The sequence below is a fragment of the Loxodonta africana genome, chromosome 6, assembly GCF_030014295.1.
Source record: "Loxodonta africana isolate mLoxAfr1 chromosome 6, mLoxAfr1.hap2, whole genome shotgun sequence".
NCBI lineage: Eukaryota > Metazoa > Chordata > Mammalia > Proboscidea > Elephantidae > Loxodonta > Loxodonta africana.
The window spans coordinates 72,330,116-72,345,462 of NC_087347.1; the positions used below are offsets into that span (position 1 = coordinate 72,330,116).

Sequence of the window (15,347 nt, forward strand, 5' to 3'; positions counted from 1 at the left end):
TTGAAATCTTTTTTGTTTTTAAGAACATTGTTGGAGAATTTAAGCACATTATCAATGAAAGGTTCAGCCTAGAAATTATACATTCTTCTAGCATATTAAATTTTAATATGGTTTATCACTGAAGTTATTATTCTATTATAATCCATGTCACGGAGCGCCATGCTATATATTGTACAAAGGTTTTAAAGGCGCTGCATGCAGTTCTCTGACTATTATATAGAGGAAAAATTACAGCTCGATAGCAGATGTCTCAGTGTGACTTCTGTAAACCAACCTACCTGTAACCAGCAAGGAATTTTCAGAAATATATATTTGAAAAGAGAATGTACATAATTGTTTTTACTGCATCTGATAGACTAGTGGGAGACACATTCTTGAAAGAACTGAGTTTTGAGCTGAGGCTTACAGGAGAAGATTTGGATGAACTGACAAGAGTGGGAGTTTCAGGCAAATGAAATACCACATCAGCCTAGGCATGGAGACACAAGTAAGCATGCAGTTGTGGAGGACACGAAAGGATTGTCCTAAGACCGTATGATCCCACTTATATGAAATATCTACATAGAGACAGAAAGTAGACTAGTGGTTACTGTGGGCTGGAGTGAGGGGGCATTGGAGAGTCAATGCTTCTCGGGTACAGAGTTTCTGTTTGGGGTGATGAAAACATTTTGGGAACAAATAGTGACGATGGTTGCACAACATTGTGAATATAATTAATGCCACTGAATCGTACACTTAAAAATGGTCAAAATGGCAAATTTTATATGTGTTTACTGCAATAAAATAACAACAGCAAAAGAATTCTCTTGAAAGAAGGAAAGGGCTTTTTGTTGAATAGTGGTGATGGTTGGGTAGGGAGAGAAAGTCCAGGTCACAGAGAGCTTCCAAATCCAGGCCAAGGAGTAACTAGCAGGCAATAGAGCATTAGGGTATGGTTTTGAGGAATGATGAAATAAAAGTCGTATTTTAGGGAAATGTTTGGATTCTTATTTCCCAAAGCACAGCAGGAACTAACAAAACAGCGTGGATAAAAACATTTTTCCTTGTTTCATTCAGTGAGGACACAATATGTAGAAAAGCTGATCCCTTGTCTGGCATTCTCTATATGTTAGTTCTGTATAACCACATTTGAATAGTTTTTGATAGACATCATCTAAAAACATTTCCGCTGAGGATACATGTGAAGTTTGTGTGTGTTTGTGTGAGTGGGTTTTTTGTGTTTTGTTTTATTGTGTTTGGCATCTCTTGAACGTGTTCATTTCCATTGGTGGTTGGGCTCTACCCTTACATATTATGTTATCTGTACAGGTTACTGTTCCTGCCCCATGGGAAATGGTGAATTGTGCTGCCCATCAGCAGAGCCAGCAGCAAATACAAGCACCAGTGGGCCTGTGACTCCTTCATTTGAGAAGAGTAAGTACTGCAGGGCTACAAGGATGGGCTTATGGGACAGAAGGTTCCTCATCTTCATGCCTCAAAATAACTCTATGTAGAATGTCTGTACTTCTTGAGAATATGGATTCTCAAATAAGGTGGGGATAGTCCTGATAGGATAATAATCTTCCATAGATAAAATACTCATTAAAAAAAAAAAATTCTTCTAACAGTATTAATAGGTAGCATTTTCATACATACATATAAAATACATACATATACATACATATATATACATATACACACACACTTAAAATTTCCATTAAATTTAACCCAAGTGATAAATCCAAGAAATTTGCCCTGAAGGCCTTTTTTTCTTGTTTTATAAGCTGAGAATTTTCCCCTACCCTTACCCTTACCCCCCCAGCATGAGGACTCATGACTGCTTAATTACATTTTGAGTCGTATCTTTTAAATATGTCCTTTCTTATAAGAAAAAAACCTCTAAAAGTAGTACCTTCCTAGCATATAGACCAAGAGATTAAATCATATTTGTGGTCTGAATTTCAAATTATTTAAAACATCTAAGCACACTTATGCAGAATTGCAATGAACTTTCAGTTGACTATGCTTATTTATATACAAACTGGGAAGGGAAACCCCAAAAAGTGCTCTTTGTGAATGAGGCACACGTGAATTGTATTGTTGCCAAAGGCATTATGCCTTATGTAAGAAATATTGTGAGAATTATAAGAAATGATGTATCCAAATCACTTAGCACAGTGTGTAGGGTACATGGTAAATATTCACTAAATATGGGAAATAATAGCAGTAGTTGTTTTTATACAAGTGGAGTTTATATTTGGCTGCTCTCTGCTGCTAGGATAAATATTAAATAACGGTAGAATTCACATTTCTATAGAAAGAAGTAAAAATGTATCAGATGTTGGGCTTTTCACTGATTTTTTTCTGATAGGAAACCCTTTTGGGTATTCAGTTACACGTTTGCTCAGTTGTAATTTAAGTGTGCCCCTTTTCTAAAGCTAATATTTCTTTACATCAGAATTTCCACTGCTTTTCTTCTTCTTTTTTTCTCCCTACATAATATGCCTAATAGATAAATCCATTAACATAGTCAACATATAATCAGATTCAGCAGCTTTTTTTTTTTTTGCCCCCCAAAATCTACTTTAGATTTTATTTGTTATCTTTTTAATTAATAATGTCGATTCCTGAAAACTCTTTTAAATGTTGGTGGCAGCTTAGATTTTCTGATCATATTTATTATAGGTGAAACTTGGGTTACTAATTTGGGCTTTAAATATATATATATTTATAGAATACGTGTATGTGTGAGTGTGTGTATATATATATATGTATATATATATATATATATATATATATATAAAACACTGCTGACTAGTATAGAAGGAAACAATTGTATACTACTTGTGTTTTTTTCAGATAAAAACCCTCTACAACTAGAACTCTCCTGGAACAACATGAAGGAGCCTTCCTCAGATTTCATCTGAAATAATATACTGATTCATAGCTGAGCGTGCATTTGTGGTAGTTGGCTTAGGAAGTCATTATGAATTTAAAATGCACTTAAATAAAAAGCTCTGATTACAAATTGTTGTACTTACTGTTCTACAGATGATCACTGTGTGAGTCGCTGCAACTCCCAGCGCTGCATATTAGCCCAGGAGGAAGAACTGTATCTACAAAGTGGAGACCAGCAACTGACTCGACATGTGTTGCTGTGTTTACTTCTCATTATTGGCCTGTTTGCTGTAAGTGTTTCTTCTGATTTTGTTTTGGGTCCATTTCTTTAAATGTTTAGCAAAGGTTTTATTCAGACATCTGGGAGAAACTTAGTTACAACTTTCCAGGAGGGTGGCAGCTAGGCCATCTCAATCCTAACCTTGAGCTAAATGTTTTAGGGGAAAAGGTGAATGACTAATTCAAGATACTGTCACCTAAGTACTCTAGTAGTTTATCCTGCTTACCAAAACCCAAACCATTGCCTGTTGCCTTCAAGTTGATTCCGACTCGTAGCAACTGTATAGGACAGAGCAGAACTGCCCTATAGGATTTCCAGGGAGCAACTGGTGATTCCAACGGCCGACCTTTCGGTTAGCAGCAGAGATCTTAACATTATGCCACCAGAACTCTGTGGAGAAATGTTTATTCCCTCTATGCTCTGAGCCTAATTTTTTTTTTTTTTTTTACAGAAATGTTAATAAAATTTTAATGAAAAGATAGATTGTATGAATGGAATTCAGAAGTTAATAAAATCAAAGAGAAATAATTAGGAATAGTAGGTTTGGTGGGTGTACATGGATATAATTGGTTTTGCTTTTGAATTGTTTCCTAAAATTTCTTAAAGTTCTTATACTGGGTCCTGAAAAACACTTGAGGTAATTCTTAAAAAATACAAGTTCCAGAATCCAGCCCTAGATCTACTGAATTAAAATCTAGGAGGGGAGGGGTATGTGTCCCAGGTGAATCTTACATTCAAGCAAATTTGGGAAGCACTAGATGGTTATTCACATGAGTAATACACAATATACAGAGATGATAAATATTAGGCAGGTATGAAAACTATGAAATTCTTTTTTTTTAGTTTCTTGTTCAAAAATTTATACACAAATTGTTTTGTAACATTGGTTGCAATCCCTGCAATGTGTCAGCACTCTCCCCCGTCCACTGAGCCTAGAATTTGGTATCAGTGCTCCTTGACTGACCTCACTGGATATATGCCTACTTGATCTCTCAAAAGATATTCCTCAGATAAATAAACTTTAAAGAATAATTTTTAATTGTAAGAACAAAAAAAAGTCATAGAATTGTTACAAAACAGAGAAAAGGGGAAAAGCAATCCATCATACCTTCTAATTTTAGTGCATTTTTCATGGTTATAATCATATGTACAAATTTGTATCTTGCTTTTGGAGCCCTGGTGGTGCAGTGGTTAAGAGCTCAGCTGCTAACCAAAAAGTTGGCAGTTCGAATCCACCAGCTGCTCCTTGGAAACCCTATGGGGCAGTTCTACTCTGTCCTGCGGGGTCACTATGAGTCAGAATCGACTCATCGGCAATAAGCTTGGCTCTTTTTTTTTTTTCCTTTGGTCGTTTATATCAAGCATTTTAATGTTGCTACATAATGTTCATAACTGTTACTTTAAATGGCTCCCCAATGAACCATACAGTAGACACAGTATAATTTATGCAACCACTTCCTTATAGATGTCCAGTTTTTTTAAATATTCTCCTTAACATCTTCATGCGTTATATTTCCTTATGATAGAGTCCCAAAGTTGAGAAACCTGGATGAAAAAGTATAAATATTTCTATGACTCTGGATGTATTCTGCTAAATTGTTTTCCAAAGGGGTAGTACTAATTTATAAAGTACTCTCATCAGCACTGAATTATAAGTTAGAAATTGTTTTTAATTTGATTATTTTATGTGAACTATATAGTACTAGTACTTTATTTTTAAATGCATTTCTTTGATTAATGAAGTTTTTTAAATTAGTTATATGCCCTCTTTTATGAATTATCAGTTATTATTATATTATTATTTGAGATAGTTCAAATGCAGCTTGCCTAGAGGTAAAGCGATGGACCATATAACCCTTGAAGGAACGCTTTTCGTACTGGGATGGTTGTTATATACTGTGATATCAGCCAGCACCATTTTTCACTCTGTTTAAGAACAAAAATCAAAAAGCAAGAAATGCTGCCAAGAATGGCTGCTGAGTGATGTGATTGTTTTCATTGTGTAGAACTAATTTTAAAATCAGTCCTGTCTTCGGCTAGTCAGCAGTCCTGATATATTATGTAAGCTTCTGTATTATGGCTCATGTCTTCTCTTCTTGCTTCAAATCTGATCAGAATAGGCGCTGTTTGAATGACATCTGTCAGGAGGAAGGGTTGAAACCTCTTGTTGGAAAGACAAAGCCAATGTATTCTCTCTGTGTTTTTCCCTTTAGTCTTTTTTTCCCTAATTATTAAGTAGGTAAGTTACTGTACTGCACTCCAACTGGAGAGAAATGATTGGCTTGCTTCATTTTAAAGTACGATTTTCTCCTTCCTTTACAGAATCTTTCCAGTTGTTTATGGTGGTTATTCAACCAAGAGCCAGGAAGACTATATGTTGAGTTACAGTTTTTCTGTGCTGTGTTTAACTTTGGCCAGGTATTTATATACTGAGAACTTTGAGGTGTTTTTGTTTTCCTGGAGGGATTTTTTTTTTTTTGGGGGGGGGGTGTTGTGGATGTTGTTTTCTTTTAAATCAGAAGGATTGAGTTTGTTTACCAGCTGCTGGTATGTATGGCAGCTGACAGCTGCTGCCTGTCTCCTCGTAGGAGATGAATTATTATATTGGTTAAAGTCATCAGAATGTACACCCAGTGTTTCAATCACAAACACCAAATAGTTCTTTGCTTTGGTTTTGAGATAAAGAATGATAATCTAAGTAGGGACAGGATGTCCTAAGTTCCTTTTAAACTTTTTCGTGGTTTTCATAAGCCACTTTGGGAAAATGACTTACCTTGCTACCCATTAGTTTATCCACTTGAATTGAGGAACATCATTTCATTTGCATTTTGATGTTTCTTGAATAAGGAGATACTTAAATATTTTTTTAAATCATATGGTGGTATATAAATAAATTTTGTCCAGGGATAGTAGCTACCATTCTTGAAGAGTCCACTATGTGCCAAGCATTGTTAAGCATTTTATGCTCGTTATCTTATTTAAACATCACGATAGTACCTGAAAGTAGATATTTATTATCCCCAGTTTATAAAATAGGAAACTAAGATTCCATGAAGAAGTAATATCCTAGGTGCTGCTGTCTGTGTTTATGTCACTATTAAAACAGATATTTCAGGATAAATGACATTAGGAAAATGTTTTTATATGTGCAGATTTCAAAATTTGACCTCATCTTCAACCCCTTACCTTTTAATTAAAGAATATTAGTTCCCAGACTGAGTATCAGGTTGAAAAAGCACTGTTTGAAATCACTGGTTTTGCCTGTTAAATCTGAAATAATTTGCCATATAAGTTAGTTAACACTTATCCATAGATGTTAGATCTTAACATTAATTTCTTCCCATTATTATGGGAGCAAACATGGCTATGTCTAGACAGATGAACAACCTCAATCAGTTTAGTATATACAGACAGCACCCCTCACTTTTACTGTTTAAGAGCTCATTTTGTGCCCAAGAAATATAAAATACTTGGTTGAAAAATCATAATCTCACTCGGCATTTTGCATTCAGAAAGTTCACCTCAAGTTGAGTCATCTGAGGACTAGGGCTGAGAAAGCTTCACTCCAAAGGCCTGGGTCAGGAACAGAATTAATCCCAGGAATATTGCATTTGGAATGCTGCCCACACAGCTTATGGCTCAAATGGCTCAGGGGAGGGAGAGGGACACAAAGCCCTGCTCCCATCCCATTCCCCTCTTGGGCATGTGATATAGCAAGATCATTCCCTTCTTGCTGTTGATCATTTGAGGGCAAAGTTAGCCCTTCATGTATTATTTTGTATTCTCTATCCCACCTCCCCCAACCTGTACCCATATCCTTATCCCAGCATGCCCACCAAATGGCAGGTCCCAACCTCCTGTCTCTCCAAGACCAGCCACCTCTAGTCTTCCTGATCTGTGGCTGATATCTGTGGCCTTGTCACCCCCAAATCCTCTAAACCCTTTCCTTAAGCACTAGCCAGTTTCAAGTCACATAAAGTCTGCTCAGTTACTGCATTATAGGAGTTACTGCAGCACTTGTTAATTGTGTAATTTATGAAGTTTTAACAAAAAAGATAATACTTAAGCACAGTTGGAGGAATTTCGTTTCTTTTCAAAAAGCAGAAAGCAAAAACACATAGCCCATAAAGGTTTTCATTTTCCTCCAGTAAGCTGTCACGCAAACCAGACTACTAAGCACTCATGTGTAGTACCTATCGTAACTGGTAGGCCAGAATGACAGAGAAGAGGCCTCAAAGTATCCTATCTGCCCTGAGGCACTGAACTCTAGAGGGCCTGCCTTGTTTGTTCTATTTGAAATATTGCCATAATCACAACAAGTTTGCTTCCTCCTGCACTAATTTTGGTGGGTTCCTTGATTTCTCTCTGTCTTGAAATTTTATTCTTGAATTCAGAAAATATAACTTTGTCATCTTCCCTAGGGATTTATTTCCTTTGGAATCTTTGGATTGGACAAACATTTAATCATCCTACCTTTCAAAAGAAGGTAAATTTAGTTTTGAAATGAATCTATATTAGTAGAAGTAATGACAAAGCCATCCTTTTAAGGAACTGATGTTTTTAAACCTCAAGTAACTGCTAGGAGATCACCATCTACCTCAGAAAGGTTATTTGCTGATTTGTTGTAAGTAATTGCAGAGAAAGTATTGGGAGAACTACTATAAATCTAGCATTGTAATTTGCATTTTAACAAGAATTGATGGATGCTGACTTCTATCTATACCATTAACTACGTAAAGTAAAATGAAACTTGAAAATGTATTTAGAAATGGATAGAGTAGGTAGTGTGTCCCCAAAGGTCTATATTTGATTGTGTTTCTCCTTTGATAATAGGATTCCTGTTCCTATCAAACTGACAACTTATAGAAAACTCAAGTTTTCTTCCTTCTAAATTATTGGTTTTATATTGACTTGGTGGAGGGTGTCTTTGAATTCAGAGCGGGGGTTTCTTTATGAAAAATAATGAAGTGGGAATAATCCAAATTGGGTGTGGGAGGAAGGGGCAAGAAGTGTAAATCTTTGCACTTTCTCGTTTGTTTAATAAAAATGAGAATAAACTAGAATCATTAATGGAATTCAACCTATCAAATATATGAAAAGCACTTGATAGTTTATACATTTTTGTGAGCACTAAATACCCCACGTATTTATCCATTTGTCGGGGCGTCTTGCGTGTTGCTGTGATACTGGAAGCTATGCCAACGGTATTTCAAATACCAGCAGGGTCACCCATGGTGGACAGGTTTCAGCAGAGCTTCCAGACAAAGACAGACTAGGAAGAAGGACCTGGCAATCTACTTCTGAAAAAACCGGCCAGTGAAAACCTTATGAATAGCAGCAGAACATTGTCTGGTATAATGACGGAAGATGAGCCCCTCAGGTTAGAAGGCACTCAAAATACGGCTGGGGGAGACTTGCCTACTCAAAGTATAGTCAACTTTAATGATGTAGATGAAGTAAAGCTTTCGGGACCTTCATTTGAGGTGATACTACTCAAAAATGAGAAGAAACTCCTGCAAACATCCATTAATAATCAGAACGTAGAGTGTATGAAGTATAAACCAAGGAAAATTGGAAGTCGTTAAAAATGAAATGGAACACATAAAGATTGATATCCTAGGCATTAGTGAGCTGAAATGGACTGGTATTGGCTGTTCTGAATCAGACAATCGTATGGTCTACTATGTCTGGAATGAAAAATTGAAGAAGAATGGCGTCCCATTCATCATCAAAAAGAACATTTCAAGATCTCTCCTGATGTACAACACTGTCAGTGATAGGATAAAATCCATATGCCTACAAGGAAGACCAATTAATATGACTATTATTCAAATTTACACACCAACCACTAATGCCAAAGATGAGGAAGTTGAAGATTTTTACCAACTTCTGCAGTCTGAAATTGATCAAGCATACAATGAAGATGCTTTGATAATTAGTGGTGATTGGAATGGGAAAGTTGGAAACAAAGAGGAAAGGATCAGTAGTTAGAAAATATAGCCTTGGTGATAGAAATGACATTGGAGATCGCATGATAGAATTTTGCAAGACTAACAACTTCATTGCAAATACCTTTTTTCAACAACATAAACAGCAACTATGCACGTGGACCTTGCCAGATGGAAAACACAGGAATCAAATAGACTACATCTGTGGAAAGAGACAATGGAGAAGCTCAATATCATCAGTCAGAACAAGGCCAGGGGCAAACTGCAGAACAGACCATCAGTTGTTCATATGCCAGTTCAAGCCGAAGCTGAAGAAAATTAGAGCAAGTCCACGAGAGCCAAAATACAACCTAGAGTATACCCTGCCTGAATTTAGAGACCATCTCAAGAATAGATTTGATGCCTTGAACACTAATGACTGAAGATCAGGTGAGTTTGGAATGACATCAAGGGCATCATACATGAAGAAAGCGAAAGATCATTAAAAAGACAGGAAAGAAAGAAAAGACCAAAATGGATACCAGAAGAGACTCTGAAACCTACTCTTGAACGTAGAGTAGCTAAAGCAAACAGAAGAAATGATGAAGTAAAAGAGCTGAACAGAAAATTTCAAAGGGCAGCTCGAGAAGACAAAGTAAAGTATTATAATGAAATGTGCAGAGAACTGGAGTTCGAAAACCTAAAAGGAAGAACACGCTCGGCATTTCTTAAGCTGCAAGAACTGAAGAAAAAATTCAAGCCTCGAGTTGTGATATTGAAGGATTCTACAGGGAAAATATTAAATGATGCCGGAAGCATCAAAAGAAGATGGAAAGAATAGACAGAGTCACTGTACCAAAAAGAATTGGTCAGTGTTCAGCCATTTCAGGTGGTAGCATATGATCAAGAATCGAAGGAAGAAGTCCAAGCTGAACTGAAAGAAAATAGTGAAAAACAAGGCTCCAGTAATTGATAGAATACAATCAAGATGTTTCAAGAAACAAATGCAACACTGGAGGTGCTCACTGACCTATGTCAAGAAATTTGGAAGACATCTTCCTGGCGAACTGGCTGGAAGAGAACTATATTTGTGCCCATTCCAGGGAAAGGTGATCCAACAGAATGCGTAAATTATCAAACAATATCATTAGTATCACACACAAGCAAAATTTTGTTGAAGATTATTCAAAAGCAGCCACAGCAGTGCATAGACAGGGAACTGTCAGAAATTCAAGGCAGATTCAGAAGAGGTGTGGAACAAGGAATATCATTGCTGATGTCAGATTGACCTTGGCTGAAAGTAGAGAATACCAGAAAGATGTTTACCTGTACTTATTGACTATGCAATGGCTTGTGAACGTGTAAATCATAACAAATTATGGATAACACTGCAAAGAATGGGAATTCCAGAACAGTTAATTGTGCTCGTGAGAAACCTGTACATAGATCAAGAGGCAATCATTAGAACAGAACAAGGGATACTGTGTGGTTTAAAGTCGGGAAAGGTGTGCATCAGGGTTGTATCCTTCCACCATACTCATTCAGTTGGCATGCAGAGCAAATAATCTGAGAAGCTGGACTATATGAAGAAGAACGGGGCATCAAGATTGGAAGAAGACTCATTAACAACCTGCAATATGCAAATGATACAACCTTACTTGCTCAAAGTGAAGCGGACATGAAGCACTTACTGACTGAATATCAAAGACTACAGCCTTCAGTTTGGATTACACCTTTACATAAAGAAAACAAAAATCCTTACAACTAGACCAATAAGCAACATCATGATTAATGGAGAAAGATTGAATTTGTCAAGGACTTCATTTTACTTGGATCAACAATCAATGCCATGGATGCAGCAGTTAGGAAATCAAACAATGTATTGCATTGGACAAATCTGCTTCAAAAGACCTCTTTAAAATGTTGAAAAGCAAAGGTGTTACTTTGGGGACTGAGGTATGCCTGACCCAACCCATGGTATTTTCAGTTGCCTCAGATGCATGTGAAAGTTGGACAGGGAATAAGAAAGACTGAAGAAGAATTGATACCTTCGAATTGTGGTGTGGGTGAAGGATATGGACTGCCAGAAGAACGAACAGATCTGCCTTGGAAAAAGTATACTTGAATGCTGCTTAGAAGCAAGAATGGCGAGACTTTGTCTTACGTACTTTGGACGTATTATCAGGAGGGACCAGTCTCTGCAGAAGAATATCATGCTCGGTAAAATGGAGGGTCAGTGGAAAAAGGAAGACCTTCAGTGAGATGGATTGACACAGTGGCAGCAACAATGGGCTCAAGCATAGCAACAACTGTGAGGATGGCACAGGACTTTGTTTTGTTCTGTTGTATGTAGGGTTGCTATGAATCAGAACTGCATCAAGGGCACTTAACAACAACAACAAAGTATAGCAGCTTACTAGCTACACTTAACCTCTTTAAGATTCATCTGTAGGGCGGGGTAATAATAGGATTGTTTTAAGGATTAAATCAATTAAGTAGTACTCTGATAACATTGTTAAATGCCCAGTGAATAGTCACTGTTCTTTTTCTTCTCCTTTCTTTCCTCCCCCACATCTTTTTTTCTACTCCTTCTCCATTGTTATTTTTAAACTAATATTTATAGTTGCTAGGGTCATAATCCTTTCATGAAGGAGGAAAAATATAATAGGAAAGTCATTGAATTGACTTTTCAGCTTTATAAATATTGATCAGGTAAAAGAGTCAACAGATCTGTTATCTGGGCTGGGAGAAACAATTGTTCTGTACTCCAAAGCCCAGTATTCATCTCTCTGGTACTGAAATCAGAAATATTTGAACTCTCTTAAGTTATCTTTTTGTTTCTAAAACATAGAATATAGAATATGGAATTTCATTTACTGGTAGAAACTGAAATGGGGCAACCCCTGTCTGGAGTGTTTATAAAATTATCAAGGCCCCACCCCAGCCTGTTCTGAACAAGCAACTGAATGCAGACTAAGTATGTTTCTGCTTCAGAAACTAATGATGTCTGGGTGTTGTGGGTGACAGCTTTGGTGAACGGCAACTTTGGAACAGTTATTTTGGAGGGGAGATGAGGCAGGGAGGGTTCTTCCTGTGTACTTCTTCTTTCCTTTGTCAAAGTGTAAAATAACAAGAACACTGTAAGGAGAGAAATGATAGACTTTTATTGAGGATTTGTTATAGCTGAAGCGGGGGCAGCACTTGGTAAATTATAAACATAAATGTAAAATACCAAGTGTCCTGAAGTCTGAAAGGAGAGAGGGATTTTTATGCAGGAGGGCTGGGGTTTATACATGGATCAAAAGTAAACCTTTCACAATATTGTTTAACCTATTTTCTGTCACAGGCTTTCTGGGGGCAAGCTGTGTAAGTAATTTTCAGAGAACAATCTTAGATAAACATCTTGGGAATAGTCTCATCATTCCCTTCCTGGAACATTCTTATCATTTGCTTAACCATAAACTATAACCTTGTCTACAAGCATTCTTTCTGAGAACAGAACATTTTTATCATAGCCTTAAGTAAGCTTAACCACATACTTGTTCACTCAAGGTGGGAGGCAGTGCACATATTCTGAAAGCAAAAGTGGGATCTAGGGCAAAAGGGAAGTTTTACTCAGACCTGTGTCAGTCATTTAGATATGCCAGGCACCTCAATTTTAAGATACTCTTATGCATTCTCCCCTTTTGATCATGAATCTCCATAGAGATTCCTTGATCACAATTACAGGAGTGCTTTCTTTTGCATGGGCTTATTCTGTGGGTGCTTATTGTATCATAGATACCTTGCTTGACCATGCAACAGCTCAGACACTCTGCTTCTGTAATCTTCTGATTGGGACGTGTGTAGAGCAAGGCCACATTTGGAAAAACAACTTGGCATTTCTAAAAGACTAACTTAGGGTGTGAAACTGATCTTTCCTACTTACTTGGTTTCTTCAAGATACATAATTTCATGCATTGCTGGGGAACAGTAGCTTGATTACAAATGTTAAGAGAAACAATTGATACAGCATTTGATTAGTCTAGAGATAATTATTACAATAATTAAGATAGTCAATTTAGTCTGCAATCAAGAACCAATATCATTAGGTAACAGCTAAAAACACCAAGAAAAGGAATATCAGTCATAGGAGGTATTGAATGATGCTAAGTAGCTTTTTTGATGCATTTTTCTGATATCTTGTTCTATTTCTCCTGTAGTATTTACCTAGACATAATAAAAAGTATTAGCAATGGTACAGACTCTTCTTTGTTAAGTATATAATAAAGCTAGGAGCATTAGAATGGTTACAGATACTAAACAAAGTCCATAAAATTCAGCAACATGCATGGGGTCTTGTGCTGTGACCTTGGGATTAGCTGTTTAATTCAGATGTCATCTGCTTCTGGCTACTGGGGGATTAGAATATAACTTTTAAGTCCTCAGAAGGCTGGCTTGTCTGAAAATATGTTTTGGCTTTCTTAAGTTGAGATAAATACATCCAAGGTTTAATTCCTTCTAGTTTGGCTGCACATAGATTGGTAAGGAGAACTTAGTATGGTCCTTTTCATAAGTTCAACATAGGACATTTTTTTTTTTATTTATTTTTTATTGTACTTTAGATGAAGGTTTACAGAGCAAACTAGTTTCTCATCAAACAGTTAGTACACACATTGTTCCATGACATTGGTTAACAACCCCACAAGGTGTCAACAGTCTCCTTTCTCAACCCTCGGTTCCCTATTACAAGCTTTCCTGTTCCCTCCTGCCTTCCAGTCCCTGCCCCAGGGCTGGTGCCCCCCTTTAGTCTTGTTCCATGAGTCTGTTCTACCTCAGGAGTGATCTTATTACTGAGCTGAAAGGGTGTCCGAGGGCCATATTCTCAGGGTTTCTCCAGTCTCTGTCAGGCCAGCAAGTTGGTCTTTCTTTTTGAGTAAGAATTTTGTTCAACATTTTTCTCCAGCTCTGTCCGGGACCCTTTTTTGTGATCCCTGTCAGAGCAGTCAGTGGTGGTAACTGGGCACCATCTCGTTGTACTGGACTCAGTCTGGTGGAGGCTGTGGTAGATGTGGCCCATTAGTTCTTTGGACTAATCTTTCCCGTGTATCTTTAGTTTTCTTCATTCTTCCTTGCTCCTGAAGGGGTGAGACCAGTGGAGTATCCTAGATGGCTGCTCACAGGCTTTTAAAACCCCAGATGCTACTCACCGATGCAGAATGTAGAACATGTTCTTTATGAACTATGTTATGACAATTGAGCTAGCAAAATAGGCCATTTTTATTGAAATCTTTTGGTCAAGTGTTTTCAGTGAATCAGGAAGGTAAAACTTTTCTGCAGATGACAAACTTAAAAAGTCCATGGTTAACTTAAAAGAATAATTCTTAAAACTGAAAGACTTGATGGGAATTAACTATATAACTGCTGCAAAGCCAAATGAAGTGAGTTTAAAAAACAAAAACTTTAGATTAAAATATCTTTAAACATTACCATTAACCATATTTTCAAAGAGCTTCAGATATAACATATAATAATCTTGAGACCTAACACTAAATAATCAGGATATACCAAGGATATATTAAGATTTTGAAGTCTCTGAACATCTGAATAGTAAATGATGTGAATTCCTTAGTTAAAACCATTGGCTTTGATGATGCTAGATTTAAAGGAAACAAATTTTAATTAATTTAGCAATTGAAATAATAAATTTATGGCATAATATTTTGCTCTTGTTGTCTAATATCAGATAAACACCTCTGGCATATAAATTTGGCAATTCTCTTGATTCGTCAACATATTTCATGTAATTCATAAAATATTAAATAAACCTTTTTTAGCACTTTTCTTTTTATAAAACAGAAACAAATCTTTTGTGGCTTCCCAACAAAGTTTCAAAATTGTCAGGAGTTTATCGTAAGCTATTGAGAAGCAATATTTGAGTTATTTAACCAGAGATCTCAAAGGTAAAATCCTTAGTTTTTCCTAAAGCTGTGCAGCTTGGTTTTTGACTCAGGAATTTATTCTGTTGTACCTTTCCCTTTGAGGCAAATTGCACAGAAAATAAAATTAACTCTTCAATCCAGTAATCAAGAAAAATTTTGTTATCTTAACAGAGAGAAACCCAATTCTTTGTTTTATATGCTATTTGAAGTTAAAGCTCTTTTTTCCCCTAATTCTCATGAATTAACCCGTCAAACCTTTAGCCACACAAATATGAATTTCGACTACATCAAACGAATTCCTTTTTAACAAACTTTTCAAATGTCTTGTCTTTCTTATGTATC

At 36.6% G+C, this 15,347-nt stretch overlaps 1 protein-coding gene across 12 annotated transcripts in view; it reads left to right on the forward strand.

The window, feature by feature from the left end:
- The window catches only part of GPR155 (G protein-coupled receptor 155), a 73,776-nt gene that overhangs the window by 26,094 nt on the left and 32,335 nt on the right, over window positions 1-15,347 (forward strand). For 11 of the 12 annotated variants that reach the window (XM_023542834.2, XM_064286978.1, XM_023542835.2 and 8 more), the window contains 4 exons: window positions 1,309-1,413; window positions 3,031-3,167; window positions 5,480-5,575; window positions 7,579-7,643. In XM_023542834.2, coding sequence (XP_023398602.1) covers window positions 1,309-1,413; window positions 3,031-3,167; window positions 5,480-5,575; window positions 7,579-7,643 — 403 coding nt within the window. The remainder of the gene's footprint in view (window positions 1-1,308; window positions 1,414-3,030; window positions 3,168-5,479; window positions 5,576-7,578; window positions 7,644-15,347) is intronic. The other variant, XM_023542836.2, reaches the window with a different exon arrangement.